The sequence below is a fragment of the Anopheles cruzii genome, chromosome 3 (genome assembly GCF_943734635.1).
Source record: "Anopheles cruzii chromosome 3, idAnoCruzAS_RS32_06, whole genome shotgun sequence".
In the NCBI taxonomy this organism is placed as follows: Eukaryota; Metazoa; Arthropoda; class Insecta; order Diptera; family Culicidae; genus Anopheles; species Anopheles cruzii.
The window spans coordinates 79768540-79795319 of record NC_069145.1 but is presented as its reverse complement, the minus strand read 5'-3'; the positions used below and the strand labels follow the sequence as shown (position 1 = coordinate 79795319).

Below are 26780 nucleotides of genomic sequence, written 5' to 3'. Positions count from 1 at the left end.
TGGCCGACGCGACGGCGAGTGGCGAGAAAACCGGATCGTCCAGCGGTTCTCCTGTGGGACGCGCCCGATGCACCCGTCCCCTTGGGCGGAAGGCTTTAGTGGGGCAAGAAAAAGGAAAAGCTCCTACTATCCTCGATTCCGCACACGCACATGCCGGGAATCGATTGCGTCTTGTCATTCGCGATGGTGTTATGCATTCGCCGGCGATGGCCAATTTAGTAGGGCAGAACCACTGAGCTATGAAGCGGTGCGGAATTTGTGTCAACAATGATGTAATCTGTTGACTGTTCGCAGCAGGAAATCGATCTCGGAAGCGGTCGGAACTAGACGATCGATCGTGAAAAGCCGTAGAAGATTTAAACGCAACGATTGCGATTGTGCCATAAATGATGCCACGGTTGAGCGCCTAAAGGTATGCAATTCGACGAATCTCTTCGAGATAGTTTCAAAACTTACCGGATCGTTTGAAGTTCATATTATTTGTGTAAAAATCCAATGAAAACCCGGTTTTAAAGTAATGCTTCGTTTTCTTTCCATTTTTTAACAATACAAACGACAAGGATGACAATTTTTGGTGGTAAAGGTACTATAAAATGGGTGCCGATACGATTTACTAAAACCATTTTGTACACGGGTAACTTTCACACTTAATCTAAAACAGCAACGCCATCGTTATTCGTACTTCGAGCCCGTCACACCTTTCGAGTACGGTGGAGCGCCGTTGGTCTGCAGATAGTAATCGCCCTTGGCCCTGGACCGTGGAAAAACAAAAGGGATTACAATGGCTCGGCTCGGCAAAATAGGTCGCGCAGTACTCACTCGTAGCTACAATCGATTCCCATGTGCACTATCGGGGCCGCACGGTCCACCTTGCCGTCCTTAAAGTCATCCCACGACTTACACCGAACCGAGTGGAACGATGGGACATTGCTTTCGGCCACGCTCTCCGCCCAAAACCACCAGGATCGTCGGTGACTGCACAGATCTGAATCGCAAACGACGGTAAAGCCAGAGGGTTAGTATAGTAGAGGACAAAACGTATAAACAATATGCCAATTCTAGAACAAAGAAATTTTTCTACTAATGTGTTAAGAAAAAGAGGACCTTCGGATGAGTTCTGCCGGAAGGCTTTGGCTGGATGTGGGTTGGAACCGGGGAACCGTGCAGGATTGGGCATTCAAGCGGAGGTACATAACAAAACAAAAAACGAACCAAAAAAGGACAAAACAAGAAACAAATCAAGAAAGCGTCCACAAATGTACAAAACCAGTCAGGCCTGGAACCTGCGACTCCTGTTCTGGAAGGCGTCCCCCCAACATACCGTTGTCCGTTAGCAGTTTGTAGTTCCGCTTCGGGCACCCCGGTTGCAGTGTTTTGCCATTGTTGGGCCAAAAGTCGGCCGTCCCCGTGCTGACCGGGGCACCGTAGAGCCAGGCGTCGGTGTGAATGACATCGACAAAGTTGGCGTCCTTGGAGCTGAGGGCCGTGGCCAGAATCCCCGGGTAGAACGGTGGGAAAGCGGGATCCAGCGCCGAAATTCTACGAACAAACCAAGAGGAGGGGATCACGATTAGTGAACAGAAAGCTTTCCCGAGCGACGGGCGCCACCGGATTACTACCTGTCCAGCTTGAGCTTCTTATCGGATTGCGTTATCACAGTACGTCCAATGTATCCCGCCAACTGACCGCCGAGTGAGTGACCTACGAGGTGCAGCTTGTTTACATCCAGTCCAGCGGCGGCCATCCGTAGCACTACCGCTCCGAGATAGCTTCCTAGCTGTGCGTCGTAATGGGCAAGTATTGGATTAATACACTTGTGGCGATGGCGGGGGGGATTATCGGGTATCGGCATCGATCGGTGTCGCCACTAACCTTCTTGCAGTTGGGGACAGCCTCGAGCAAATAGTTGCCATCTGCCAGCGAGGCCCAGTCGAGAATAATGATGTTTTGGTCGCCCCGCTTCAGGTACGCATCGGCAATCACGTGGACACTTTCCACCTCCGGCGATTCGATGTAGCCGTGGAAGTACATGACCGTTTTCTTGCCCTTATCGAACCGGCTGTGCTGCACGATGTCTTCCGCCTTGTCCAGACCGAACGTTTCGTGATCCTCGAATTTTGGCCTGCATCGAAAGAAATGTCGTGAAATTGCGTTTTGCGAACCCGCCACAAATAGTGGCCAGAGACTCACCCGAAGAAGAACATTAATTTGGCCGTATCGAGATGTGCCCGGACGGGCTTCATTCCGACCCATACTCCTGTAAGAAAGGGAAAAGAAATCAGCAAAACGGCGTTAATAAACGTACCGTGCAACGAATTGATTGAACTTGATTGGCGGTGCCTAACGTATCGACATGTGTTCCAGGAGTTGCTCCGGGAAGCTCATTGAAATTCGAAGCCATCAAACGAGAGTCAAGAAAAACAAGATCTTTGAGAACAGTGTTATCTTGCTTCTGAGAAAAAGGACTGGAAGCTGAACTGCCTCGGTTGTCGCCAGTAACCAATCATCATCCTAACTAATTACTATACTCTCCCGTATGGAGATTGATCAGTGCTGCAGAGCGACGGCTTGATTGTGGCTTGAGATCGATTAGCATGAAGTTAATCGCTGACCGCGCTACTAGAAATGGTCACGATATAAGGGTGTGAAGCTGACCGCGATACGCGGAAGAATCGTAATGCGATGACGGCGATTGAAGCGTAGCGCCGAGTGCATGACTGACTTTTATCAGTCTCCAGGGCCGCTGTTCCGCTTATCGGTCGGTTGTTGATGTGATAACGTAATATAGACGCTGAGAAGACACCAGCTGGCTTCGAGACCTTGAGGTCATCTAATCAGTCCGCTTACAGTGGGCTCGGATGAGTCTCTCCAAAAGATGTGTTTATATTTTTTTGGGGCTTAATTATGGTTCCGGTGGCCGTAGTCTTCACAAGCGTGAGAATGTCTCAAGCTGTTTGGTGGCGTCCACCGTTTTTGACCAACACATCACTACGCTTCGCCAAGTTCAAGTTTATGCTAAAATGTTACTGTTAACGCGGTCGCTCGGAACCGGTTTCGGACGGCATGGCTAATCTTTGCGGAACCAATTCATGTCGGACCACAATCTGGGAACGACCGTGTGTGTGTGTGTGTCTCGATACTAAAGTGTGGTTGGTAGTTTTCGTCATTTCATTAACCTGAACCGGTGTGTCGTCCGCGAAAGAGAAAGTAAGAAAAACTGGTCACAACTAGGAAAGTTCGTCTATGCACACACGCACCGGAAGATGACCGGGAAGCACCAGCGGAGTAGACAAAAGTTCCGCTCGACGAGTTAGGATGGTTTTATGATCACTTTGTTATTCATACGATACGCACTGTAGCAACGACAAGCAACTGACGCCACTGTTGCAGGAGAAATAACGACTTACTTGGATTTTTTAAACTTTTCATGGTCCAGCTGATCCGAGTTGAGGCAAGCTGCACGTAATAATAAAGGAATAAAACCACCGAAGGCGAGAGTTTCACTTCACTAAAATGTTCAAACTAAGAAACGAAGCAGCAGCTGCGTAAGTAAACTGCACATTTTAGGGTCTTATTGTCGATTGTTTGCACAGCGAAATGCTGTACCGATTCCCGAGCTGTACAAATAACAACCGACCCCCGCTGGGAACAGATTGGCGCGAATGTTAGCCACAACCGTGGCGTGCGCGGAAGTACACTTTAGCGTCGCGATATTTTTAGCTCCGATATGCGGCGGGTTCTCCCGGCCTCGTGGCCTCGAACCCTTCAATCAGAACGCACACACGCACACACACACACAGCCCCCTACGGACCGGAGCGAGCCAATGTTGGGACCGGCCCTTTTGCGCCCTTTTGCGCCCTTTATGCTTCAATTTCAGTAATCGACCCGCAGCGTGTGGCCTTCAATCGTGGGGGCGCAACAGCAAACCGTCCAGCTCCAGTTCACTGCACATTCCGCGCTTGCGTAATCCGATCCGACAGCGAATTGTAGCAAGTGGCGCAAAGCAAGAACGAACTGTGAATCTGTTTTCGCGGCGCTCTGCCCAACCGCTCACTTCGATCGCTACCCAACGACTGTGGCCATGCAACCCGAGCTCCCGCGTACGGGCCACGGAAAGAGTTGGCGCTTATAGTGGAGAAAAACTGGAAACCCTTGAGGCGTTCTCCGTTTTTTCTCACAGACGTAGCACACACGGCATTGGCAGTTTTGATGTTGCTTTCAGATATACTCACTAGACGGCGATGATGTTGAGCATAAAGAGCTCGCGTGCCGAGAGGGTGATCGTTTCGTACGCTATTACTTGTTACTATTTTTTAGGTACACCGTTCAAATAGGAATATTGTAGTGAGTGAGTGAGTGAAGATTAAATTAAAATGCGGCTACCCTCCGCCGTTGGAATGGCGGCTGCGTTGTGACGAATGATACCCCCACGGGGGATCGATGTTGGGTGTTGCTGCAAATGCAATAAACTGTAGCAACTTGTGCTTGATCTTTTTCGCAGCTAACACCACGGAGCAGAGGAAGGCAATGGTTGATGGTAGTTAACCGACTCGATGTGACTAAACGGTCACACTTGATGGTCTGTCCTGAGGTTTCAACCTGCGGCTGAGCAAATGAGTCTCCTCGCCGCGATCACGGAGCGGTTCCTTGGCTGGCTGTTCGCCGTTCGAAGGTGAAAGACGAGTCATGCAATTGGTTTCGATTTATGACCACGGCAAGATCATCGTTCATCAGATTGCGGGCAGGTGGCAATCAGGAAAAGCTCCGAAGCCATCATCGTGCAAAGAGAGAGAGAGAGAAACGCCGCCACCTCTTTGCATGCATGGTGACCTTGCTGTTACCTCTTGCTGTGTAGCAAGCGCATTTCAAAATTGTACATGGATTGCGAATTTATGGACAGCAGGCTACGACGTGGATGTACCGTTACACTATGCTGACATTTTCTCGACCGAGCAGTACCGACTTTTGAGTGAAGCAACAGGAAGTATAGAGGAGAAATAGAATTTTTAATTCTCCGACTGTGAGTGGGACCCCTGGCGTAAGGGTGTCTAGACTGAATGAATTAAAGATTCAAACGAGGAAATGGTCACGTTTGCTGAGAAATGGAAATCCACTCTTTTAATTAACGACTTTGCACTTCCTAATGCAGCGTAAGACAAGTTGCACCACCAATGAGTCTAGTCCTAATGAGCCCTTCCGATGCCGGTTTGAGACCACCTGTTGCCATTAGTCTTCGTCGACGAGCCGACAAACCATCCGAAGAATGGTTGCCGTCGCGTCGCGTTAGATGACATTCCTAGGCTCTTTCCGACCGTTTTCGATTTGTACCCCAGGCCAGGTTGGCTTGCGTACAGCACTTCAACCGGTGGCCGCCAGCACTTGAGGCTCGACCGGGGGGTCGTGAAAACTTGTCGGCGGGAAAACCACTTTCGAAGTTTTTGCCAACCGAACACGCCTCACCGAAGGATGGCTTATTTTCCACGCCAATCAGAAGCTTCCTCGCTGCCGTAGCGCCCGGTTACCACGGTCATACGGGTTGGCCAATTCCAACCGTAAAGGCGCAGCATTAAAACCGGTCAGTGCAGAGCGAAGACAATTTGGTCAACGGTTTGGTGAGCGCTACATTCCGTTTGGTGGTGCTGAAGGAGAGTCGATCGCGATTGCTCCTAAGTATCGTGCGGCGGATTGATGAATTATTTCTTTTCGTTTATGAGCCACGACTTCATTCGCCGTCGGTTTTGGCGTGGCCGGCTGTGGGTTTTGAGTGCTCCGATCGGTGCATGTTTCGGTGCACTCGGAGGGGGTGGCCCGGTTAGCAAAAACTAGTTGCCTGTTCCATCGGAAAAAGGAGTGCTCGCTTCTAACGAGTGCATTTTGTAAGACTCAAAAACACAAGGACGCAGGCAGGTTTGTGGTATTTGCACACGACGAACAGCACGAACGGGTGCTCAAATGTAGGTAAAAGTTTAATAAGGCGGTGCGGGCTGGTTAAAGTTCAAATAGGTAAGGAATTACACAACGATTCAGAACTGTGAAGGGCATTTCAATTCATTCCGGTTATTTGCACTTTAGCGCACAGCGCTCAAGCGAATTTGAATGCAAACAACTGTTGATCGACCGTCGCAGACAGTAAATCAATATCATTGGATAAATCAATTAAAGCACTGTGCACTCGGCGGTTTCGACGAGTCACTCGCCGCCGTGATGAGTCAATAAATAAAATTTTAAATTTTAAATAATTGTGTGAACTAATGCCAATCCTTTGCACAAATCGTCAACAATGTTTCGGTTCGTCAACAACAACAGTGTTTGCTGACTCATGTTAAACAGGGACGCGCACACAACCACACCTAGGCCACGCGCGGCTCAACAACCGACGCCGGACGAGTCTGTTTCACACATTCACGGTCAATATTTGTCCGCGTCTCAAATTGCTGTCCATCGTGATACTTCGATCACGAATCCATCTTAATCACAAACGACGGTAACAGCGAAAGCTCAACAATCCACACAAAAAATCCACGCAAAACGGCATCGTCATCGGCAGCCGGCTAAACTTTTGCAGCTGTTCCACGTGAGCATCTTCTTGCCAAATTGTGGACGGTTCTAAAGGCGTCGCCCGACAAACTCTCTCACACACGCGATTTTCAACACTTCTCAATGACGAAATGTTGCGAATAACTATGCAAATTTGGTGATCACGGCCCACCAACCAAAAGAAAACGAACGAGGTAACGTACACCAGAACGTACGATCAGTTTGAAGTTCTACGAGCGACTAACGCGGCGATCGCCACGATCGCTCGCGGGTTTGTTACGCTACGTTGCACGGCAAAGGTTGCAAAGGAACCGGCTTTTTCGGAATCCGGCACGTGGGATGAATTTGAGTGGTGTTTCGAAACTGTTTATTGAATTTTACATAAAAATAATTTTAAATGGTACAAAGATAAAAGATAAAAGAATTTCGAATTCATTCAACAATGTTTTTGGCACACCGTTCTGGTTTGTGTCTTTTTTTAATTTATTGCCCCTAACTGTGATTATCTTAATCGAATCTTTTTTAAATGCGTGCATCATTACAAACACCGCGTAAGATAACAACAGTAAACGGCCGATTTATCTACTGCGAATCACTACCGAATGGGCATTATTGCCCGTTTGAGCCGAACGATTCATTATAGTACATTAAATTAGGATAATGGCTCGTGCTCATGAACGAGCGGAATGTACACCGTTGATGCTTTGTCACTGAATAATTTAACTTTACCAATAAACCGTAAAATAAAACTCTCTTTCGTAAACAACATTTAACAGAAAAGCTACAAAATACTACAAAAATGCACTCACCGACAGCTATCACCAGTCCGGAAAATACCACCAACAGTTTGTTCATGCTGATCCTGTTCCTGTCTCTCGATCCACGATCACCTCGGGCACACCTGCCGGCCTCTTTGGTTGGAATTCATTGGAGGAATTGGACTAACATGAGGTATTGGTACCAAAAACGCGAGCAGTGTTTTACTATCCGCCTAACAGTCACAGAGGCCAGGGGTGAGCTCCACGCTCCACGGATCGTTTGTTATCAGTTCACCGTTTTGCTGGACAAATACTTAGACGCGGTCCAAACAATCGCGGAGAATCCGTATGCGAACACCGTGTGTCCATGAGCGCGGTCTATTGCGATACACTGAAAGTAGTGTGTAATTCGCGCTGCTGTCGGTCGGTAGCGATCGTTCGGCACGATCGAACTTTGATCCCACGATGGGGCCTGAGAAACGATCGTTGCAGAGAAAAACAGAGGAAATGATTTAAAATTAGACGCACAGCGTGACTCGGCCATCAAGAAAAGTTCATGACAAATCAGCTGACGTTGCGTTTAGTACCCCATGTTGCCTGCTGTTATGATATCGAAGATATTGGTGGACGCCGTGGTTGGGTGTTTGATGACGTCGGTGGTCACGCCGGCTAGCTAGGGTGGCCGGGTGAGCCGTTTAGACGTTAACGCGCACGGTTTTTCGGATTAACGCTTGGTTAAGCCTAATTCCTTGTCGCAAAGGCATGAGCCAAGATAACAGACACGCAGAAAAGATTTAACTTGTATCGTTTATTTCTATTTTTCCTCCCTCTCCCTCTACACGACGGCGTGAGTTTGTGTTCGCAGGTGTTGATGAATTCCTGTGTTTGTGTTATCCTTACACGATAAGTTACATTTCCGTTTCCGCGCCAAAACTCTTCTTCAGAAATATATTTTATTTATATTTATGTTTAGGTATAGATTAAACTTAGGTGGTACTAAGAAGAAAGTTTTGTAGAAGTTCGAAGACTTCCGCCGAACGAACAACCCAAAAGAGCAAAGAGCGATGCGGCCATTCATTAGTTTTCGTATTTATGTGTTTATGTGATTTCTTCTTCTTCTCGTCTGTGTAAAACAGGGTTGACGTTGCAAATGCGAAGGTTAACAAACGCTTCCACGATGGATTTACATTTTTCTCTCCATTTCCTCATCCGGTACACAGTTCCAAGTAATGTAAAGTGGGTTAAAAGGGGGGCTCTAATGTATCGAACCGGAAATGTCCGCAGCAGATGATTTAATCCGAACACAAGTCACAAGAGAATATATATGTAGGCGTGTGCACGGTGTGTACCACAACGTGAGTTCCGCGTGTCCCGTGTGATCTCTTATTATATGATTTATGATTTTTTTCCACGGCTTAATGATTCAACTTCTACGAATTAACGACACAACTGAGAAGCAGCAGATTTCGTCACCAGGTTTCCTCAAGATGGGTGAGCGGTTCTCTAAGTAGGCGATTTTCTTAAACTGAAAATCTAACAATACGCGCAATGCCTCGTGCTGGATCAACCGAAAACCGATTAAACTAATGCGGGATTGAGCGTGTTTGATGTTTTTAGAGCTCTGAGTGCTGCCGTTACAACGCGCTCTTCTCTTGCCATGTCCTTCAATTCTTTCCTGTTGAACAGTGTTACCTCTTGTGTATGTCGCTAGCGCTGCGCTGTTACTACCCGTCAACCATGAACTTAGGCTGCTGTGATGGAAAGAAACAAAACGTTAATCGAACACTGCCTGCTGGCGCCTCCTGTGATCAAACACACTTACCAGCAATCCCAACCATCGCTTCCGATGCAAAGTACTTTACGTCAACGTCCGTGTCGGTGTTCAGCTTCTCCAGGATCGGCTTTACGTGCTCGTCGATGGCAGCCTGGTCGAGGAATGGGGACAGTTTCTGTAGCGTTTTCGCCACGTTGAACCGCACGTTCGCTACCGGATCGATCGATAATACTTTGATGGTCGGCAGGAAAAGCCGCTCGATGATATCGGCATCGCACACATCGGCCAGCGCATTAATGCAAAACAGACAAGTCATTCCTGGGAGGAGGTAACAACAAAATCACAAGCGTGGTTAATTATCTCCCATCCGTTTGTCCCAAATGCCCTGCCCTGTTACTTACGGTGCAAATAGTTGCTGTTTTTGTACATGACCAAAATCTGATTGATGATATTCGTCTCGGCCCACTGCGTCCCAAACGTTTGCACGATCTTCTTCATGTTCAGTGTGGCCGCCTCGCGGATGGCGTACACGTGGTCGTTCAACCAGTTGAAGCACAGATCGCGCAGCTTCTGATTGAAGAACTCCTGGCCCAGCTGGCCGGCCAACAGTGGCATGTACTCGATGATGGCCAACCGGACGCGCCACTTGCTGTCCTCGGCTAGTTCGACGATGGCCGGCAGGAGCGATTGCGACAGTTGCTGAATACCGATCACGTCGTTGATGCACTCGAGCGTCGAGATGATGTTGAGGCGCACCTCGGGCCACTCGTCCTTCAGCTGCACCAGGAACAGTGGCAGCAGATGCTCGATCGTGTTGTTTCGCCCAACGATCGGACTCAGGCCCATGATGACGGAGGCCAGGGCCGACTTGACGTGCTGGTTCGAGTCGGCCACTAGCTCCTTCACGCACGGCAGGATTGACGACATGATGATCTGCTCTTGGGCGGCCTTGTCGAGATTCAGGCAAAACTCCGTCACCTTGGTGGCGGCCGACGCGCGTACTTCGGCCTCACTGTCCTTCAGCAGAAACTGGAAGGCCGACACGAGGTCAACTTTGGTGATCTCCGGTCCGACCGCCTTCTGCAAATCGGTCAGCTTCTCGGCCACCATGTAGCGTACGCGCCACGAGTTGTCATTTACACACTGTCGCAGCGTTGGCATCACGTTCTGTAAAGTGAGAAGGACAACAAAAGCAAATGAGCATTTACACTCTTTCCATATCTTGGGAACGGGGGAATCGGCAAAAAGCTGGGATTTTCATGATACTCCTGCGCTGATTAAGGTGGGTTTTTTGATAAAAATAGCTGCGTTGGACAATGGAGTAGAATTTTCTCACCCATTGTAACACAATGGAGTCAAGTGAAATGTAAATGCAATATATGACGCAAGTTATCGCTAATCAAAACAACTCATCGATATTAGTTCTTCAAAACGTTATAGTGGCGACCTGTGTGGAGCATTTAGACCTTGAAACATTTGCCCCGGGGAACACTAATTGGCAGCCATTCTTTTTACATCCTCTTTTCGAATAGCCTTCTGCCCGAAGAACCGAAAAATGGTGCGAAATATCAAAACTGCAACATTAATAACTCCGATTCAACGTGGGAACCACACACGAAGCGAAGCGAATTAGCAGCACCACACGCAATTCGGTGGGAAATGTGTAGCTACCGACTGCAAACGATTCCGGATTTCCCTAAGCACAACAAGAACTCGTTCATCGCGCTCGCTCTCCCTCTCCCCACACTTGACATCCCATTCATGCCATTCAGCTCAGTGCGTAAAAGTGAATGTTGATCGTGCTGCTTCCCCGATCGCATTCATTCAGTTCATCCTGCGGGTTCTCCGATGCGAGCTGTTTGTTGAAACGATAACCTCCGTACGCGCGCACCACTGGTCCAGGTTAAAAGGAGATAACGAGGGAACAAACCGAACCGCACAGAAAGGATCATTTAGTCGTTATTTAGTCTTCGAAGTGATCGATCTGCAAAAATGAAACGTTCAAGGGCAACAGCAATAGCAGCGGTGCTTCTTTACTTCGCGATCGTCGCCGGTGTCGCTGAGGCGGGCTTCTTGGATTGGTTCCGTAGCAACAAAAACAAGGGTCACGATGTTTGCCGCGTCGATTTTGAGGTGCTCGATCCGGCAGGGTTGCGTTTGTGGACCGCCCAGAAGCCCGACATGAAGTCGTTTGGCGTGGAACTGTTCATCAATCCGGTTCGCGGGAAGAAGCCCGTAAGTAGCTTCACCCAGACGACAGCCGAGGTCAAGCACGGCAAGTTCTTCCTGCAAACCGATGATGTCATCATCAAGAGCGGTGACATACTGGAATATGTGATCGTTACCTTCAACGGCGATACTACGCAACGCCACAAACCAAGGAAGCTGATCGTGGATGGTAAGACACCTCAAATCTATGCTCATGAACCACTGTCCGGTGACCCGAATGCCCCCGTTTTAGATTATATGATCAAACCCAAGGGACGGTGTTCCTGCCCTCCCAGTGTTGCCCCGCCAAAACCGGTGGACACTGTCCGTCAAGTGATGAATGACCCGGCGACAGAGGTCGCACTGCTCGAGCGGATTCTGGAGCGCGTGTCGAAGAAGTGTGCCGAAGGGATCATGTCCAACTATCTGTTCCTGCAGATCGATCGAGTTAACGGATCGACTACCGATCTGAAGCAATACGTCGTGGATTACTTCACCGCGAAGGAAGCACTGAAACCATTTGCGGACGCGGTATTGGCCGCGGAAGACGGGTCTGATGGGATAGTGTTTAAGGTGAAGGGCATCATTCCGAAGCTTAAGATATTGGAACACGCGCGCCAGGATGGCGACATCATTGATTACGACAAGCTAACCGCAGTCGAAGACTTCGACATTCGTGCCTCGTTCGGAGACAACCCGTCTAAGTAGGGGTGCCGGGGGGAAAAGAATAAACATTCTGGCAACATAGAAGCACTACAATCCCTTGTGTGATCGATCGGGTTACAAATCGAAAGAAATGTTTGCACTTACCACTTCCACTTCATCCTGGGGCAACAGTTGCGCAATGCTGACGCACGCCTCCACGGCCAGCAGGCGTACCGAGTCCTGCTCGTCCTGGGCCATCGTTACGAACATGGGGATCAGGTCGGATTTGAGGTACTCAACCTCGACGACCTTTGCAAACTCGCCCAGCTTGCCGGCAGCCGCCCTTCGCACCATCGGGGTCTCGTCCTGGCACAGCGTGCGGAAGTTGTTGCGAAGTTCCGCTTTCACGGCGGCCGAAACACGTGGGTAGCACACGGAGAAGAGACCGCAAGCGGATGTACGGGAGGTGAACCAATCGCCGGTCACTAAGCGCTGGAGCGTCGGCACGAGGTGTACTTCCAGATCCTGGGCACTGTGCTGGCCGGCCACGGTGCGCAGCGATTCGACGGCCTTCTCACGCACGACCGTCTCCTCGACGGTGGCCAACGATTCGAGCGGCGGAATGAGATACATCGCGTACTCCGGGCCACCGACCAGGGGAATAAAGTTGCCCAACTGTTCGGCCAACGCCAGCAGGACCTCATCCTCGTCGTAGATGGACTCCGTCAGAAAGGGGATCAGTTCGTTGCGGGTGCGCTCCTCACCCAGGGCCAGGGCAATGGTGGAAAGCTTCTTAATCGAGTTCAGCCGCAGCTAAAAATAGGGACAAAAGTAAGAAGTGTAGTGCTTTGACGCACGGCGGCAGATCGATAAACACAGGAGTGACAAAAGATAACACACACACGACCAGGCTGCCAGGCCACTCACGCTGCGTCACCGTTCAATAACATTCCCATGGACCCGACGGATCCTTGATCCGAAAGCGGTGCGAACGCTTCCCGGTGAACCGCCTGAGGGCTCTTTGGGCGGTTGCCAGCCGCCAGACGGAAGCGGATGTCGCCGCTGGCATGGCCATTTTCACACGCACGGTCTCAGCACTCACCTGAATATCTTCGTTCTTCAGCTCATCGATCAAAACGGCGATGGGATACAGTGAATCATCCGCAGCTTTATCACCGCTCGTGCTGGCAGCCATGTTTTATTCTCCTCTGTCTGCCTCGCTCTGGGTATTGGATATCGGCGATGACAGCAAGCTCTGCGAGACGCAAGAAGACGTGCAAGCCGTGAAAACCTAGTGAGACGATGATGCGAGGCTCCGTTGGCCGCTTACTTTACGCAATTTGCCGATTCTGCACACTCTTGGGCGTCCACGTACCTTTCACTGGTGCGGCCTGGGGTACCTTTTATCGCGCACGGTTTTCGATTAAATGCGTTTTGAGTCGTCTTTTCACGCACAGCCAGCCGAACAACCTCTAGCAATAGTTCGATTCAAGTGCGAAAATGTCACTTTTAACACGCTACGCGTGCACGCACACCATCAACCGAACGGAACGGGTGGAAAACGGAACAGTGTCGGATGGTGCGTGTTTATAACGTACAGTTCGAAGCTTCCGTCGTTCCTTCGAGTAGCGGTTGTTAGTTATTTTAGGCTCAAATTGATGCTGTTCTGTATCACAATGACGCTGCGATGCTAACCTGTACCTGGTTGGTAAGTTTTGGAAATCGAAGGTAAACCATTTTTGTTTTAAATTAATAAATCGTTGAAATGCAATTTTGTAATAATTTGACACACCACCATATGGTTATGATGCGTTTTCTGTGCGAGAGACATCCTTTCATCTGCTTCGTGAGCATTATCAGCTCTTAGATAGAATATGCTGATAACACGTGCACTGTGCAGCTTATTCTCCCGCAATCGAGAAGAGAATGTTGGCCAGTTCATGTTGAATAGTGATTCAAAGCAGTCGTTACGATGCGGTCAATAATTTTATTTACTTTTGTTGCGCTGATAGCCGAGAGTGCAACCCAGGAGGAGGAGCATCCGCTGCCCGATTATTTGGTCTTTATGAAGCAATTTATGGTGAACATACAAGCTCGTGAACCATCCGGGATCATGGTGTGGACAAGGGACAGTCCGTTGATTGAAATGTTTGGAATAGAACTCTACGTTGGGAAGCATAATCACAGCCATCACGAACCAATCTGGGATCGTCAGCTAATGGTCAACGTAACGGACACCGTGCACGGGAAATTTCTCATTCAAGACGAAGAGATGCTCATCGAAGCGGGTGACACGATTCGATACAGATTTTTGGTCCTACACAAGCGGACGGTATCGCACAGCAACTACCGAAGGATATTGGTTACAGGTTTGCCCTTTTACCGTCTTTCAATAGGTCCGTTTCAAACGCATAACTGGGTTTCTTTTCTCCTGCTTTAGATCACCTGTTTTATCGACCAAGGAACTATCATTGCTTCTCTCAGTGTTTAATAACAGAACAGGAAGGGTATCACGAAGAGGCTGCTAGGGTGAAAGAAATACTCGAACGAAAGATAGAGCAATGTGTGGGATCGCAAGGCTCGGAACATCTCTTCTTTCCCTTGACCGGCGCTACGAAGCTGGTGAGCGATGCACAGTATTTCGTAAAATATCGTCTTTGGCAACTCGAAGATCTAAGACCAGAGGTGGACAGTATAGTCACAACAACGTACGTGGCCCAGAATGGTGTCGGGTTTAAAATGAGAACCATAGTTGATAAGTTGAAGGTTTTGGAGCTGGCGAGAGGCAGATTGGATGTGGTTGACTTTGATACCATGCTGCAGAATGCTTAAAGTGATGCCATGGCCAATGCTGCACGACAATAACGTTTTTATTAAATGTTTTATTAATGAATCAAGATGCTTTTGAAATTTTAAAATAAACAATCAACAGAAGAACACGTTCTTGTCAAAGAAACACTCTTCTCGATCGTACATCGGCACTGGTGTTTCGGTAAACGAGAAACTTAGCTAATGTGCCCCAAGAGAACTATTTCCTAAGATCTTCGTCGGTAGAAAATACTTTGTCATGAGATTTCCTATGATGTTCCAGAGTTTTTCGCTTTTTGAACTCACGCAAGCACATGTGGCATTGGTACTGCTCAGCGATGATGCAGGTATGTTTTCGTAGCCGATCACTCGAAGGAAAGCTGGCGCTACAGTCTTGGCAGCGATGCGTTCTGGTAGTTTGCGGAGAATTCGATGCAGTCCGATTGTTTACACTGGCACGTGCCTTGGCAGGTTTTGGCTGGTTTTGAGGTAGTTGACAATATGGCTCAATTACTAACGATTGCTGGATACTGTTGGCAGTGGTTGGGCATTGGCTCATTGGCAAAGAAAGAGGGTTTGCAACGGCAGTGGCAAAACGACCTTCCGGTAGGCCATTTGCAACGGTCACGGTAACGGTTTCAATGACCGAGGTAGAACGTGAGTTAATCTTTTCTTTAGCAAGACAGGTAGCTTTCATTTTCGAGTACGAGCTTGCTTCCAGCTTTTTGCGTCCTTTTTGTATGTAATTGTTCAGGATACGTTTGTACTCTGTCGGAACAGCCAGACCGTCGGATTGCGCCGCGTCGTGTGAGCTATCTTCGTCTATATTACCGGCATCGTACGAAGCATCTGCCAAACGATCGGGGGGTGGCACTGGTTGGGATGATTCGAGATACTTTTCGCTAAACGGCACCAACGATAACTGATCGTGTCGCTTGTAGGAAAATTCGATCGGATTCACCGTCACCGGAACCGGCTTTCGATACGTCAAACTTATTTCGGTTTCAGGCGACACCTCCGTAAGGTATTCCATTTCGGAAAACAGCGAAGGAACCTCTTTTTCGAAACATCGACTGGCAGCGGTGTAACTGGCCGGTGGTGGACTTTCATGTCGATGCTCCGCCTCGAACTCTTTGTAGAAATACTGTGAACTAGCACCGGCGATCCGCACTATGTCTTCGCATATCTCGCCAAAGTTGTCGATGACGAACGTTTCTTCGTGAAAGAACTGATCATACTCGAAAGCCATGCTGCAAAAAAAGAAACTTACATGCATGCACGGTGTCACAGTATCACTGCGCGGCTACATACCCATCCATCGTGGCGTACTTTCTACAGATTTCGGCTCCTTAAATGGCCAACAGCTGACGGTATCTGCTTCTAAAACAAATCAAGAAAAGCGTGCTCTAATGTTTTTATTTTATCCTGTTTGACTGACATTTGAAAAAATGACAGTTCTCACGAATCCCATCGACTAACGCGTCAACGTTGCTGCAGCTCAAATCACCGCTAGCTTGAGGGTATCTTGGATAAGTTTGTATAATCGTGTAGACTTTTGTAGAGTGCTCTTTGAGCTTGGAGAGTTTTTTGTTTAAATTTGAATGAAGTTCCGGGTTTTTCCGATTGCGATACGTGGTAGTCGGAAAACCCCGGAACTCGTCGAATAGAAACTTGCGTTTCTACCCACCGTAGGTTAGATTGTTTATCATTTATTCACAGCCTGGTAGGTTATTAAGTTTCAATGTTGATTCGGGTTTGCTAAATACTTTCATGCGCTCCAATATTCAAAGGATACAGGGCTGTGCGCAAGAAAATGGAATATTAAATAAGCAACACGTTATTAAGATGGGACGAGAAAGTTAATGGCGAAGTGTGTAGGCTACGGAGGAAAGAAGTAATTACGAACAGTTTTCTACAGTACACACCCCTAACAGAAAGACACGATGCCTAACAGAAAGACACGATTGAAGGTATTTGATTACTAGTTCTAACACCAGTGGCCCGGAACGTCGGTGGTTTAAAATCGGCGGAAGTTACCTGGCATCGCGCTGCCAACTATATAAGTCCCACTTTGGAACGGTGGATTTTCCCATAATGAAATAATGGAATTCGATTTAACACGCGCCGGCGAAAATGCGGCCATTAAAATAATTTTAATGGCAAGAGTTTTTGTGGCGTAATTACTTTTAAATTCCGCACCCGCGACCAATCATTCCGGGTCCGAAAATAGCGGGTGGCCGCATCGTGGGTGCGAATCCCGCTGTGGCAGTCCGTGTCGAGCCATTATCAGGTCGGCATCCGCGCGGCGACGGCTTTCCATTTCGATGAGGAGAAATCCGGTGCGATAATGAATTTTTAAGCTACTGCGGGTTGCCCGGACGGCCATTCGCTGCGAGGTGGAGCTGCGTTCGAAGATGAATTGTGCTGGTGAAATAAATTATTGTTTGCTTAATTGCTTTTTGCAGCAAGATGTACTATCAGCAGTAGTCGCAGCAGTAGCCGCTGGTACTCCAAAGGCACAGTACATTTGCCCGAAACGTTCTATCATTTCGATTAATTTGTCGTTTTCATCCCCAGTCTTAATTTTCAATTAAGATGGCGAACAGTTTGCGCCAAGACTGCGGAACGTGACTTTTGAATTGGGCTTTCGCACTCTCAAACTATGAATAATTATTGTAACTCTTAATCAGCGAATGACAGCGTAATGGCGAAGTAAGTATGCAAACAAAGTGGACCCTGTGGCGCGGTCCATGAAATGGGCGCTCCGCTTCCAACATTATCGCTCATGCGTGAAGTAGTTGTTGCGATAAGAGTGTATTTACGTTGCTCGGAGGTAGGCAAATAGAGCAGGCAGAGTGTCGCTGCTGATCTGGTGGCCACAACTCAAATACGATTGGTGGTTGCAATGGATTTCAGTTCGCGAGTGTTACTCTTAAGTGCTGTTCATCTTGCAGCCGGTGGAATACTGGATTGGTTTGGCGGTGGTGACGATCGCGATGGACATCAGGTGGGACCAGTCCAAGTGGAGGTGCTCTACCCCAAGGGCATTCGAATGTGGACACACTACAATCCGGACACGGCGCTGTTTGGTGTGGAGCTGTACGTGAAGTACTACGGTGGCCAAACGGAAGCCCTCGAGTGTGGCCTCTGTCGGAACACTAGTCGGCCGGTTTTCGGCAAGTTTATGCTGCAGGACGACGACGTTGTCGCGCGGGTCGGAGACGTCCTGGAGTACACGATTTTTACTTCGGACGGTACTACTACCATGCGGCATGCCGTTCGCCGAAGGGTTGTTCACGGTAAAGGGCATTGCTTTTCGTCGACACTTTGACTTGGCTGAGACATTTTCTCTTTCGTACATCAGAGCACGTCATTAGAATCGCAGATCAATGTGACTCCTGTTCGGGGTCCGCTCCTGGAACTGAACTGCTTCGTGAGCCACAGTCGGAGGCCGAGATGCTTGAGCGTATGATCCTTCGCGTGTTAACCAACCATAGTCGACGCTGTGAGTCGTTGTCCCAGTGGCTCGTGATGAAAGTGGAACCGCGAAACGAATTGGCCAATCTGGAGGAGCACGTTCGAACGGTTTTGGCCCGAATGCTGAGGGTGGCCCAGATACTGGATCCGGTAGGCAGTCGGTACGTTTTTCCGGGAGCGTCGGAACTTATTGAGCAAGTGGAGGATCATCCGGATGGGATCGCGTTCCGTGTGACGTCAGCAATTGCTAAGCTGAAACTCTTCGAAGTGCTACGCAGCAGTGGACTCGTCGCTGATTATGATCAAGTGTTGTAAATACTGAAATAGTACTCTTTGATTACTTTAAACTTCATTATCTGTGGTAAACATAGGAAAATGGTTATAATATTGTCCCGCGAATTAGAATGAGAATGAGAAGTGAGAAATTCTATCTTGCTACGCAAAACTGTGCATTTTAGGCTGGTTTGTATCTAAATGGATGTTGTCGTCGTATAGCTTCAGTATAGTTAGTAGAAATAAATCCCGATCCCGATATCGGGACTACGCAAAAAACTACACAAGAGACAGGAAATGTTTGAAGCACCTATCACCAATTTTCGATTCTCGTCCCAGTGCACCCGCGGCCCTCCGAAACGTGACCCGTTTTCCTTGTCATCTCCCAACCTTCATCGCCGTCGTTTTGAGTGAGTGAATGTCACATTGGCCGTCCTCCATCCGCGTGCCACGCTTATGACGAACGAATTGTCGTTGATGACGATAATGGTGATGAGATATTAGGCTTTCTGGTGGCTTGCCGTTGAAGGCCTTGGCGCAAAATCCTGAGGGAAAGAAGCGAACCGGAAGCCACCCGAAAGCCGAACCCGTCCTCCGCTTTTCATCCTCCTCGTCCTTTTGTTGCCTATTGCCTCGAGCGCTCGTTTCTAAAAACGTTTCCCGTTTTTTTTTCGTTCGCCCCTTTTCCTGCGGAATTGCCAATGGTGCCGTGTCTCGGATTTTTCACGCGCTTCCTTGAGCGGGTTGAATGGGATCAGCGAAAAGAAACGAGAACGGATCGGGGTTGGGGCCGGCCGGGGCGGCCCGGGTTGGACGGAAAATGATTTATTAGTCTGCATTAGAATGGTGAACCCACCGGGCCGCCATGAAGGAAAATGGTGGTACCAGCCGAAAAACGACCGGATCCTTCGGAATACGCAAATGGCCCAATACCGAGAAGCAGAGCAGATTCGGCCGCCACGGACCACGGCGAAACCGTTGTGGCATGCGGCAAAATTATGACACCGAACCGAAAGGAGGCGGATTGGGAGTGGAAAATTGCAAAACATGCGTAAAGGCAGAGCAATTTCGGTGTTCGATGGAGAAAAATGCATCCACCGGGAGTTGCCAGTTGCTCCCATCGGAACTGCCTGCCATCGTTTGAAGATAAGACCGTCGCAAAAAAAAAAAAAAACGGGACAAAGAGTGGGACCGACTTTTAGAAGGTAAGAGCATCGGCAGCACGCGAACGGGATAACAAAAGAGCGCGCGTGAAAATTGTGTTCCGTGATCCGGTTCGTCGGCTTTTTTTTTCGCCGATGGTTCCCATCAGAATGGAGTGCTTTCCGCCGCGCGGTTCTGACTTCGCAGAAGAGCTCGTTGGCAGCAGTGGGCCGCGCGAACGAAGAGTAAAAAAGGAGCGCCCAAGTACCGGGCGTTATGATTATGATTTCATGAATGATTAAAAGACTGCCCGACGTTCCGACATCGTTCTCCTGCCGCTGCCGGAGAGTGTTCTGTGGCCATGTTTTGTGTCCCTTTCGCCCGGGCTCTCCCATATACGTTGCTCTTTTATCTGTATGTGCGATCGCTTCTTTGGTCGGTTTTAGGCTTATTTGCCACCCGGCCGGGTGGTCCCCGCGTGGTTTTGTTCATCATTTACGCGCGCGCCACACACACACACAAGGCGGATAAGGAGCGGGCGCGTAAAGGAAGGATAAGCAAATGAGAATGCGCGGTTCCGGGACGATGTGGTACAGAAACGGCGGCTTCGAGGCGGCTTTATGGTGCAGTCCTTTTTTTGCTTCTCTCTCGACCTTCCGCGACGATCCTTTGGTTCGGTTCTTGCGCCGCTGCCGGAGTGCCGGTTAACGACTAATTTCCTCCGGTCTGCACGGGCGTGCACGTGTAATAATGGAGTCTTTTATTAGGTTAGCGCAGGGTTGCGCAAAGAAATGGTGTTCGTTCGGATTGGCGTTTTAACGCCGTCGACGCCGTCATCGCCGGTGGGTTTCGCTTGCTTGCACATTTTCTTCCTTTCGCCGTTCTGGCAACTCTGGCAAGACGGAACAATACTAAAATACACCCTGTGTACACGACGGTTCTACCTGGCGGGGGCACCGCATTACCGGGGCGAACAGCGAAATTGTGTTTATATGACCAACCGCGTGCGTTTGATGATGGCCGTAATGAAGATTATGGCGATCGGCGAGGGAGAAAATCTTCTTACGCTCTTTCGCACGAGTGTTGGCAATGTGTCGGGTAAGGCTTGGATTATCGTTACTTTTCGTTTCTTTTCGACACGGCACGGGGCAATTTTCATCATAATCGCGCAAATGAAGACAAACATTGTGGATTGCGGATTATGGAGCTGGAGTCCGGTATATTTCACAACGAGCACAAACACTTGATCGGTTTCACTTTTGCTACTATTTTCACACTTCCCAGAACACACTTTCAGTTCAAATCGATAGTCGCCTGAATCACCGGATAGAAATCGTAGTCCTGCACCCCCTTAATGCCCGCTTCCTGGCAAAGGAACAGCAACTTCAGCTTGTCCAGCAGAGTGGTCGTCTTGAATAGCACACTGGTCCCGTCGGGCTTAGCTTCCTGCACCGTACTGGCCACAAGCTGTTTGATTTCCGGTGTCATCGAAAGCTTCGTCTTGACGTACTGCACCCAGTCGCTTACAGTCTGGTCTTCCGCTGTGGGCTTGGTGAACGTTAAGTAGTTGGATCGGCTCCAAGGCGAGCACTGGTTTTGCATCATCGTTACGATCCCTTCCAGAACGATGCGCTCTCGGGCAGGTGCGGGTTCCGCCACCATTTTGCCGAGCTTCAGAGTCCTCGTCTGAGCTGAGACGGCTGACTTGCACAGGTTGGTGGAAGGATCGATCTCACATTCGAACTTGGGCTCGTCGTGGTACTCGTAGTCGGTGTAGATGCTGTCTGCTCCTGTGAACCTCTTCGTGGTCGTCTCCGTGGCGTTAGCCGTTGCTTCGGTTGTAGTTGTAGTCGGTCGTGTTACCTTTTTGATCGGCACAAGGCGTGAATTAAGCCGAATCCTTTTGGGAGTCGTGCGAAGAAAAGAATGGAAGCTTCGTCTCCTTGGAGCTTCCAGATCTTCGCAGGTACAGTTGCGCCGGACCATATCATCTGTTAACGGGCAAGCGAAATGGTATCCTTAGTAACGTGACTGCCATTAATAGAAAAAAGATTCGAACCTCTCACGATGAACCTGTGGTTATACTGCAGAGGCTGACTGTTGGTCAGTCCCAGCTGTGCCACGTACGACACCGTATCACCCGGCTTGAGCAGAGCGTTCGCATCGTACACGATAAACTTCCCATACTCTGGCTTGGTAATGTTTTGCGACACTACGGGGCTGCCAGTTTCTCCGTTCACAAAAATGTCGATCGAAAAGAAGGTCGCCGATTGGTTCTGATCGGTAATGTACACTTCCAGACCCTGTGGTTTATAGATTTCAAAGCGCGGTACAGTCGGTGGGCTCCGGAAGTGATGGTGGTGGTGATGGTGTCGATGACACCCACGGGGCGGCACATCATGGTGATGTTGGTTAAAGTAACGATGGTGGCGCATAGCACCGGTAAACGTGGCAAGGGCCAGCACCGCCGAAACGACGAAACACGCACGATACATCTTGTTGGCACACGGTTGTAGCAATGACTGAGTGGCTCACTTCAGCGATGGTACTGCTAAAATACTGTGCACCGAGTGCGTTCGGAGTCGGAACGGCTTATCAAAGGTTACCCGAAAGGAAGATAACCTTGCGGTGCGTCCGATCGATTGTTTACCACTTTGTTGGTGAATCTTTTGGCGGTGTTTCGTGAATCACTGTGGGATTTTTGCAAACTGACGCTAATCTAGTTTAAACGACGTTTAAAACGTGTGCGGTTATGCCGCGCCCGACGATTGCGAAAGATCGCGTTCTGCTTGCGCCTAGTTATTTCTGCACGTATTCTGATCTGTTGGGAATCGCTTCAGAATTCAATCGAATGATCGAAGTAATTCAAGGACACAAAATCAAGATCGTTGTTTACACTCACAACAGGACTGTGCGCGTGTGCGAAATGAACGGGTACCGGTACGATCGTTTGCGAGTTTCATAAGGATCTACAGTTTAAAACGGTGTTTGGAAACATAAAATTAAATAAATACAACAACAGCATTATTCAAAATTCGGGTTAGCCGTGACAGGTTTTGAATGGAAATTTAAATACTGCCCACAAGCTGCCTATTTTTAACCAGAATGTAATCGGTTAACCATCCGACATGTGTGCCAATTCCCAAACTACTCTCTGATACAGGTGCATTTTAGTAACTTTCTCACACGATGGAAAGAGCAACAATTTTTTCCGAAAACTGCCGGCAACCACGAAGCGAGGAAAGTTTTGTGGAATTTGTTGAAAAATTAATACCCATGTGTATTTATTGATTTCGCCGGTTGCATCTCTAATCAAATTATGAACTCGAACCCGGGCACTGGCAGATCCTGTCGGAACTGCAATCACGAACAGAGCATGAGCAACGTTACCAGGCAATCTCCGGGGCTGGGCTCGGGTGGAAGCAAAACATGTACATATTTTACCATCGAAGCTATTCGGCCAATGCTCCGATGGGGGGGATGTTGAAAGTTTGAAGGAATAGTTTCCACACGGGGTCTTGACGAAACCCCGGGTGGAACTACGGGTGGTGGTCGCGAGAGCTTTAGTTCCCTTTTATCCTTGCATCGGAGGCATCCGGAACGGAACACATGAGTCACTGCAAGCGCAGGCTCCGCCGGCGGGCAGCCCCGGCTGGGCAGCGACGGAGTAATGGAGAAAACTTGCTCGACAAAACTTTTGCACTCGGCTGACTTATGATTTCAATTTCTCATGGCCTTTGCCGTTGAAAGATCAGAAGGTGACCCCAGAAAAACTACAGGGGACTCGTACGATTCCAGGGAAGAAAGTGCCCGCTTGCTTGTGTGTGTGTGTGATTGTTGTTGATGAGGGACCTTCGTTATCGCATGTTAGGTCCATCATATTAGCAGGAGATGAATGGCGTCCGTTGCCAAAATTCAGAGCCGTGCATCCTTGCACTGGTCGTGGACGATTGGTATTCCCGAAACACGGTTTATACTGTAGGCAGAAAGATATCTATCAATCGGAAAGTTTGACAATTTCGCGTTTGAAGACAAAACACGCTAAAGTGCTCTCCGTAACACTAGACCATGGGTTGGAAGTACACAAAACAAATGAGTAAACGAATAAACGTGTTATGAAGGCACTTCAGATAAGGATAGAACGAAGCTCCTATACAAAAATGCTGGAAAAACTAGGTTGGTTAATGAAGAACGTCAGAATCGCAGCGTTCTAATGACGTTACAATCGAACTAGGTCTTTTACTCGGTCTTTCAAACTATTTCATTGCCACTAACAAGGCATAGTTTCATGTAATCCCAACAAAGATATGTTAAATTTGCTAGTAATGTTAGTTTAGTGACTCAATATTGTGAGTTTTGTTGAGCCACATAAAAAAGGACATCTGAAACTGTGTACGAGTAAGAGTCATAGAGTCAATTTTGTGGACTCTGCTTTAAACTGAGTGTTAATTTAATCTCTTACAGGAATATTTACCAAACGTAACTGAGGTGGTTTTAATATTTCCTCGCACTGTTGATTAATGGCACTCATGGCAAGATAAAAACATGATGAGAATATGAACCAGACTGATTGGAATTGTGAATTCCCGAGTCTTATCGAATCAAATGATTATGTTTTCAGCCAGGCATGGTCAGGTAGGTCTGTGTTGTAATGGTATAAACAAGGCATCGCTCCACCACTCAGACCAAATCGAATGATATGATGTTCCAATGATCGAATCGATTGATTAAAATCATACCACCGTCGGGAAATCGTGTTGAAAATATTCCGATGAGCCCATAAAACTATGCAACAGTCCATTTTCATATCAATAAACAAACGAAATGGATTGAATGGGCAAATTGTTTCGGTATGTATTGGCCTTACCAGATACTTGTCTCCATTATTGATGCCTGAGAGAAGCCGAAACGAAGAATTCTTTTGTACAACCTTTACCCTTCGTCCCGAGAAACATGTTGAGGCGACAGCGTCAATTTATCAAGAAGTCGACATCCGGGACTAGACCCTGTGTAGTGGTCGGTACTAGGAGATGGTGAACCACACACCACACAGCACATGGCAGCATGGTGTTGTTCTGTGGCTCTTTTCCTTGTTGCTGCTGCCAACGCCTGTGCTAGGCCTGTCTGTCTGGCTGGTGTTCAGGGAGGGCATTTGAAGCGCTTTCTTATAACCCTTTCTTATGTCTGGTGGTCGATGAACGTGTAGTTTATTTGAAAAGTCCATGTTACTTGTGGTGACTGAGAAAAAGTACGAGAAAGAACATTTCTCGTTGTACGGGTTGAGACGAGCAGAAGAAGCAGAAATTCTCCCGCCTCGCTTGGTGGTTGTGGTTCTTCAATGCCATTCAGAAGGATGCTCCGTCCGTATTTCATAGGTGTGTTGTAACATTTCATGGGGCCATGTCTGGTGCGCAATCTTCTAGGCAATCGTTTTCTGCCCCATTATTGTTTTATTCCATCTTTAAACTCTCCAATGAACGCAAACGGTGTCTTGTAAGACGGGCCACAAACTTAACGATTGTAATAATTGTCCAAAACTGGCTCTTAGGGTTCTACAAAATTAACATCCGAATAGACCATAAGAAACACGCAATAAAACCCACTACATAGAGCTCCAGCACAGACGGATGTGTTTTGGTGGCTGCTCCACCAAATATGGGCCACTCAACCCTCAAAGCTCAACACGCTGGACGAAGCGAACCACGAAGCCATGGACCATAAGAACGTTTCACCTTGGCATGTGGCGGTCAGTTGGCAGAGGCAGGGGAGCTCCTCGTAGTCGGGGGCCGATGGCAACAGGTTTTTCACAGGAAACTAGGCCAGCTGGAGTGGCGGTGTGAGTGATTGTAATTCGGTAGCTGCTCGTTTAGATTCATGGAGCAAGCATTTCACATAAAATAAACATTCTAATAAATACACTACAGCCACACATGGTCCTGTGTCAGGGCTGTGACCGAACCGTTGGGCGGTGGTCACTGAGTGAACCATTTCAATGTGAGTCCGGCCTTCGTTGCGATGATGGATATTTCCCGGCTGCCCATCCGATGCACCGATGCATGCAGATGCATCTAGGGAAATAATGCTGCGCCTCGACGTCTGTCACTTACCCGTAGAAGAATGTGTCCCGAAAGACTGAGACCTTTAGTACAATCATTCGAGTGATGTGTTGAGCGGAATGCATCAAGAAGAGCACCATTGAAAGCTTTTACGTATTTTATATACACTTTTGTAAAGTCTTCAGTGTAGAGAGGGTCTCACTTCGGTGGCCACAGTTTCCGCACTCGTTACGACCATCCTACCGTTTTCTGTTATCGCCCCCCGATAAGTCGCTGCACTCAGGTCCATTGTGTTGTGTAGAGCCACAAGAGATGGTGTTATGGTTTATACGAGTCATTTTGCAATCCATCGGTGGCAAGCTACAACACGCCAGGTGGTGGTGCGGTATTTATGACCCGTACCTGCCCCAAAAAACCATAACCACCGATCATGGTTCCATACCCTGGCAATAGAACAAAAAAAACCTATCCTATCCATAATCCGGAGGCTAATTCCTGATCTCCTTTTAGCAAATTCTCCTTCTCATCGGCCACAATAGACGGTACCGCTTGTTTTCTGCAACGTTTCCTGTAACGCTTCGAACCCGTGTAGTGAAAGAGCTTCCGGTTCCTGAGTTCCGGTCCGGTGCACTGTAGCCAACGGACATTTCTCTCGACCGACAATGCTGAAGCGCTGCTAAAAGTGAAATGCAAATTTCCATTAATACCTTTTTTTGAAGCCCAACATGCGTTTGCGTTTTCTTGCACCGGACACAATTTCCATACACGGTCACGGGTGGTGGTGGTGAAAATGTTATCTTGTAGCATGTAGGGTAGCGTTTCATCTAGGGCTCTCCCGTCCATCCCGGAGACCCCGGAGGATGGCGTTTGCGGTGCATATAAACGTTAATCATTTTCATGACAATTGGGAAACAGGAACAGGGCTGGCGTCGCTGGGAACGGGCTCAAGTTGTCTGGTGGCTGAAGTGCGATAAAATTTCTCCCGTTATGCCGAAGCGCCGTCCGGAAAGCGGAAACCTTGGGGGCCAAAGCCGAGCCGAGATGGAGGCGCCCGGTTGCCGGTGGATGGCTCATGTCATCCGAAGATTCCAATTTATTTT

At 48.5% G+C, this 26780-nt stretch overlaps 7 protein-coding genes across 10 annotated transcripts; 3 read left to right on the top strand and 4 right to left on the bottom strand.

The window, feature by feature from the left end:
* Positions 1 to 568: 568 nt before the first annotated feature.
* Positions 569 to 7596, bottom strand: LOC128272116 (phospholipase A1 VesT1.02). 2 transcript variants are annotated; one of them, XM_053009854.1, is made up of 8 exons: positions 7348 to 7596; positions 2191 to 2257; positions 1873 to 2122; positions 1620 to 1777; positions 1322 to 1539; positions 1105 to 1134; positions 820 to 985; positions 569 to 751 (listed from the first exon to the last, which is right to left on the bottom strand). In XM_053009854.1, exons 1-8 carry the CDS (start codon positions 7391 to 7393, stop codon positions 673 to 675), a joined length of 1014 nt encoding a protein of 337 aa, XP_052865814.1. In that variant the 5' UTR covers positions 7394 to 7596; the 3' UTR covers positions 569 to 672. The 2 variants fall into 2 exon arrangements, with proteins under 2 accessions (XP_052865814.1, XP_052865815.1); XM_053009855.1 differs by lacking the exon at positions 1105 to 1134 and having other exon boundaries at positions 7348 to 7592.
* A 507-nt stretch (positions 7597 to 8103) lies between these two features.
* Positions 8104 to 13390, bottom strand: LOC128274841 (serine/threonine-protein phosphatase PP2A 65 kDa regulatory subunit). 2 transcript variants are annotated; one of them, XM_053013168.1, is made up of 6 exons: positions 13299 to 13390; positions 13026 to 13178; positions 12089 to 12736; positions 9472 to 10237; positions 9119 to 9388; positions 8104 to 9047 (listed from the first exon to the last, which is right to left on the bottom strand). In XM_053013168.1, exons 2-6 carry the CDS (start codon positions 13116 to 13118, stop codon positions 9040 to 9042), a joined length of 1785 nt encoding a protein of 594 aa, XP_052869128.1. In that variant the 5' UTR covers positions 13119 to 13178; positions 13299 to 13390; the 3' UTR covers positions 8104 to 9039. The 2 variants fall into 2 exon arrangements, with proteins under 2 accessions (XP_052869128.1, XP_052869127.1); XM_053013167.1 differs by having other exon boundaries at positions 13254 to 13387.
* Positions 10951 to 12000, top strand: LOC128274842 (uncharacterized). Its single transcript, XM_053013169.1, has 2 exons — positions 10951 to 11468; positions 11532 to 12000. The coding sequence occupies exons 1-2, from the start codon at positions 11063 to 11065 to the stop codon at positions 11984 to 11986; spliced, it is 861 nt and encodes a 286-aa protein (XP_052869129.1). The 5' UTR covers positions 10951 to 11062; the 3' UTR covers positions 11987 to 12000.
* Positions 13391 to 13895: 505 nt separating the features above from the next.
* Positions 13896 to 14815, top strand: LOC128271086 (uncharacterized). The gene is made up of 2 exons (XM_053008522.1): positions 13896 to 14292; positions 14364 to 14815. The coding sequence occupies exons 1-2, from the start codon at positions 13896 to 13898 to the stop codon at positions 14753 to 14755; spliced, it is 789 nt and encodes a 262-aa protein (XP_052864482.1). The 3' UTR covers positions 14756 to 14815.
* A 302-nt stretch (positions 14816 to 15117) lies between these two features.
* LOC128271085 (uncharacterized) lies at positions 15118 to 16050 on the bottom strand. Its single transcript, XM_053008521.1, has 3 exons — positions 16043 to 16050; positions 15246 to 15981; positions 15118 to 15141 (listed from the first exon to the last, which is right to left on the bottom strand). The coding sequence occupies exons 1-3, from the start codon at positions 16048 to 16050 to the stop codon at positions 15118 to 15120; spliced, it is 768 nt and encodes a 255-aa protein (XP_052864481.1).
* Positions 16051 to 17405: 1355 nt separating this feature from the next.
* Positions 17406 to 18755, top strand: LOC128273114 (uncharacterized). Of its 2 annotated transcripts, XM_053011031.1 has the most exons (3): positions 17406 to 17443; positions 17686 to 18030; positions 18096 to 18755. In XM_053011031.1, the coding sequence occupies exons 2-3, from the start codon at positions 17784 to 17786 to the stop codon at positions 18521 to 18523; spliced, it is 675 nt and encodes a 224-aa protein (XP_052866991.1). In that variant the 5' UTR covers positions 17406 to 17443; positions 17686 to 17783; the 3' UTR covers positions 18524 to 18755. The 2 variants fall into 2 exon arrangements, with proteins under 2 accessions (XP_052866991.1, XP_052866990.1); XM_053011030.1 differs by lacking the exon at positions 17406 to 17443 and having other exon boundaries at positions 17600 to 18030.
* A 2074-nt stretch (positions 18756 to 20829) lies between these two features.
* Positions 20830 to 22119, bottom strand: LOC128271084 (uncharacterized). Its single transcript, XM_053008520.1, has 2 exons — positions 21684 to 22119; positions 20830 to 21615 (listed from the first exon to the last, which is right to left on the bottom strand). The coding sequence occupies exons 1-2, from the start codon at positions 22117 to 22119 to the stop codon at positions 20918 to 20920; spliced, it is 1134 nt and encodes a 377-aa protein (XP_052864480.1). The 3' UTR covers positions 20830 to 20917.
* Between the last annotated feature and the right edge of the window lie 4661 nt (positions 22120 to 26780).

Coding starts and splice junctions, on each gene's coding strand:
- LOC128272116 (XM_053009854.1), bottom strand. CDS start 7,393: ATGAACAAACTGTTGGTGGTATTTTCCGGACTGGTGATAGCTGTCG. Junction 2,123..2,190: donor AAATTAATGTTCTTCTTCGG/GTGAGTCTCTGG, acceptor CTTTCGATGCAG/GCCAAAATTCGAGGATCACG. Junction 752..819: donor GGAATCGATTGTAGCTACGA/GTGAGTACTGCG, acceptor TCCACGGTCCAG/GGCCAAGGGCGATTACTATC.
- LOC128274842 (XM_053013169.1), top strand. CDS start 11,063: ATGAAACGTTCAAGGGCAACAGCAATAGCAGCGGTGCTTCTTTACTTC. Junction 11,469..11,531: donor AAGGAAGCTGATCGTGGATG/GTAAGACACCTC, acceptor CCCCCGTTTTAG/ATTATATGATCAAACCCAAG.
- LOC128274841 (XM_053013168.1), bottom strand. CDS start 13,118: ATGGCTGCCAGCACGAGCGGTGATAAAGCTGCGGATGATTCACTGTAT. Junction 12,737..13,025: donor TGAAGAACGAAGATATTCAG/GTGAGTGCTGAG, acceptor CCCTATTTTTAG/CTGCGGCTGAACTCGATTAA. Junction 10,238..12,088: donor CCCAGGATGAAGTGGAAGTG/GTAAGTGCAAAC, acceptor CTCACTTTACAG/AACGTGATGCCAACGCTGCG.
- LOC128271086 (XM_053008522.1), top strand. CDS start 13,896: ATGCGGTCAATAATTTTATTTACTTTTGTTGCGCTGATAGCCGAGAGT. Junction 14,293..14,363: donor CCGAAGGATATTGGTTACAG/GTTTGCCCTTTT, acceptor CTCCTGCTTTAG/ATCACCTGTTTTATCGACCA.
- LOC128271085 (XM_053008521.1), bottom strand. Junction 15,142..15,245: donor ACAGTATCCAGCAATCGTTA/GTAATTGAGCCA, acceptor GCAAACTACCAG/AACGCATCGCTGCCAAGACT.
- LOC128273114 (XM_053011030.1), top strand. CDS start 17,637: ATGGATTTCAGTTCGCGAGTGTTACTCTTAAGTGCTGTTCATCTTGCA. Junction 18,031..18,095: donor TCGCCGAAGGGTTGTTCACG/GTAAAGGGCATT, acceptor TTCGTACATCAG/AGCACGTCATTAGAATCGCA.
- LOC128271084 (XM_053008520.1), bottom strand. CDS start 22,119: ATGTATCGTGCGTGTTTCGTCGTTTCGGCGGTGCTGGCCCTTGCCACG. Junction 21,616..21,683: donor CCACAGGTTCATCGTGAGAG/GTTCGAATCTTT, acceptor GCCCGTTAACAG/ATGATATGGTCCGGCGCAAC.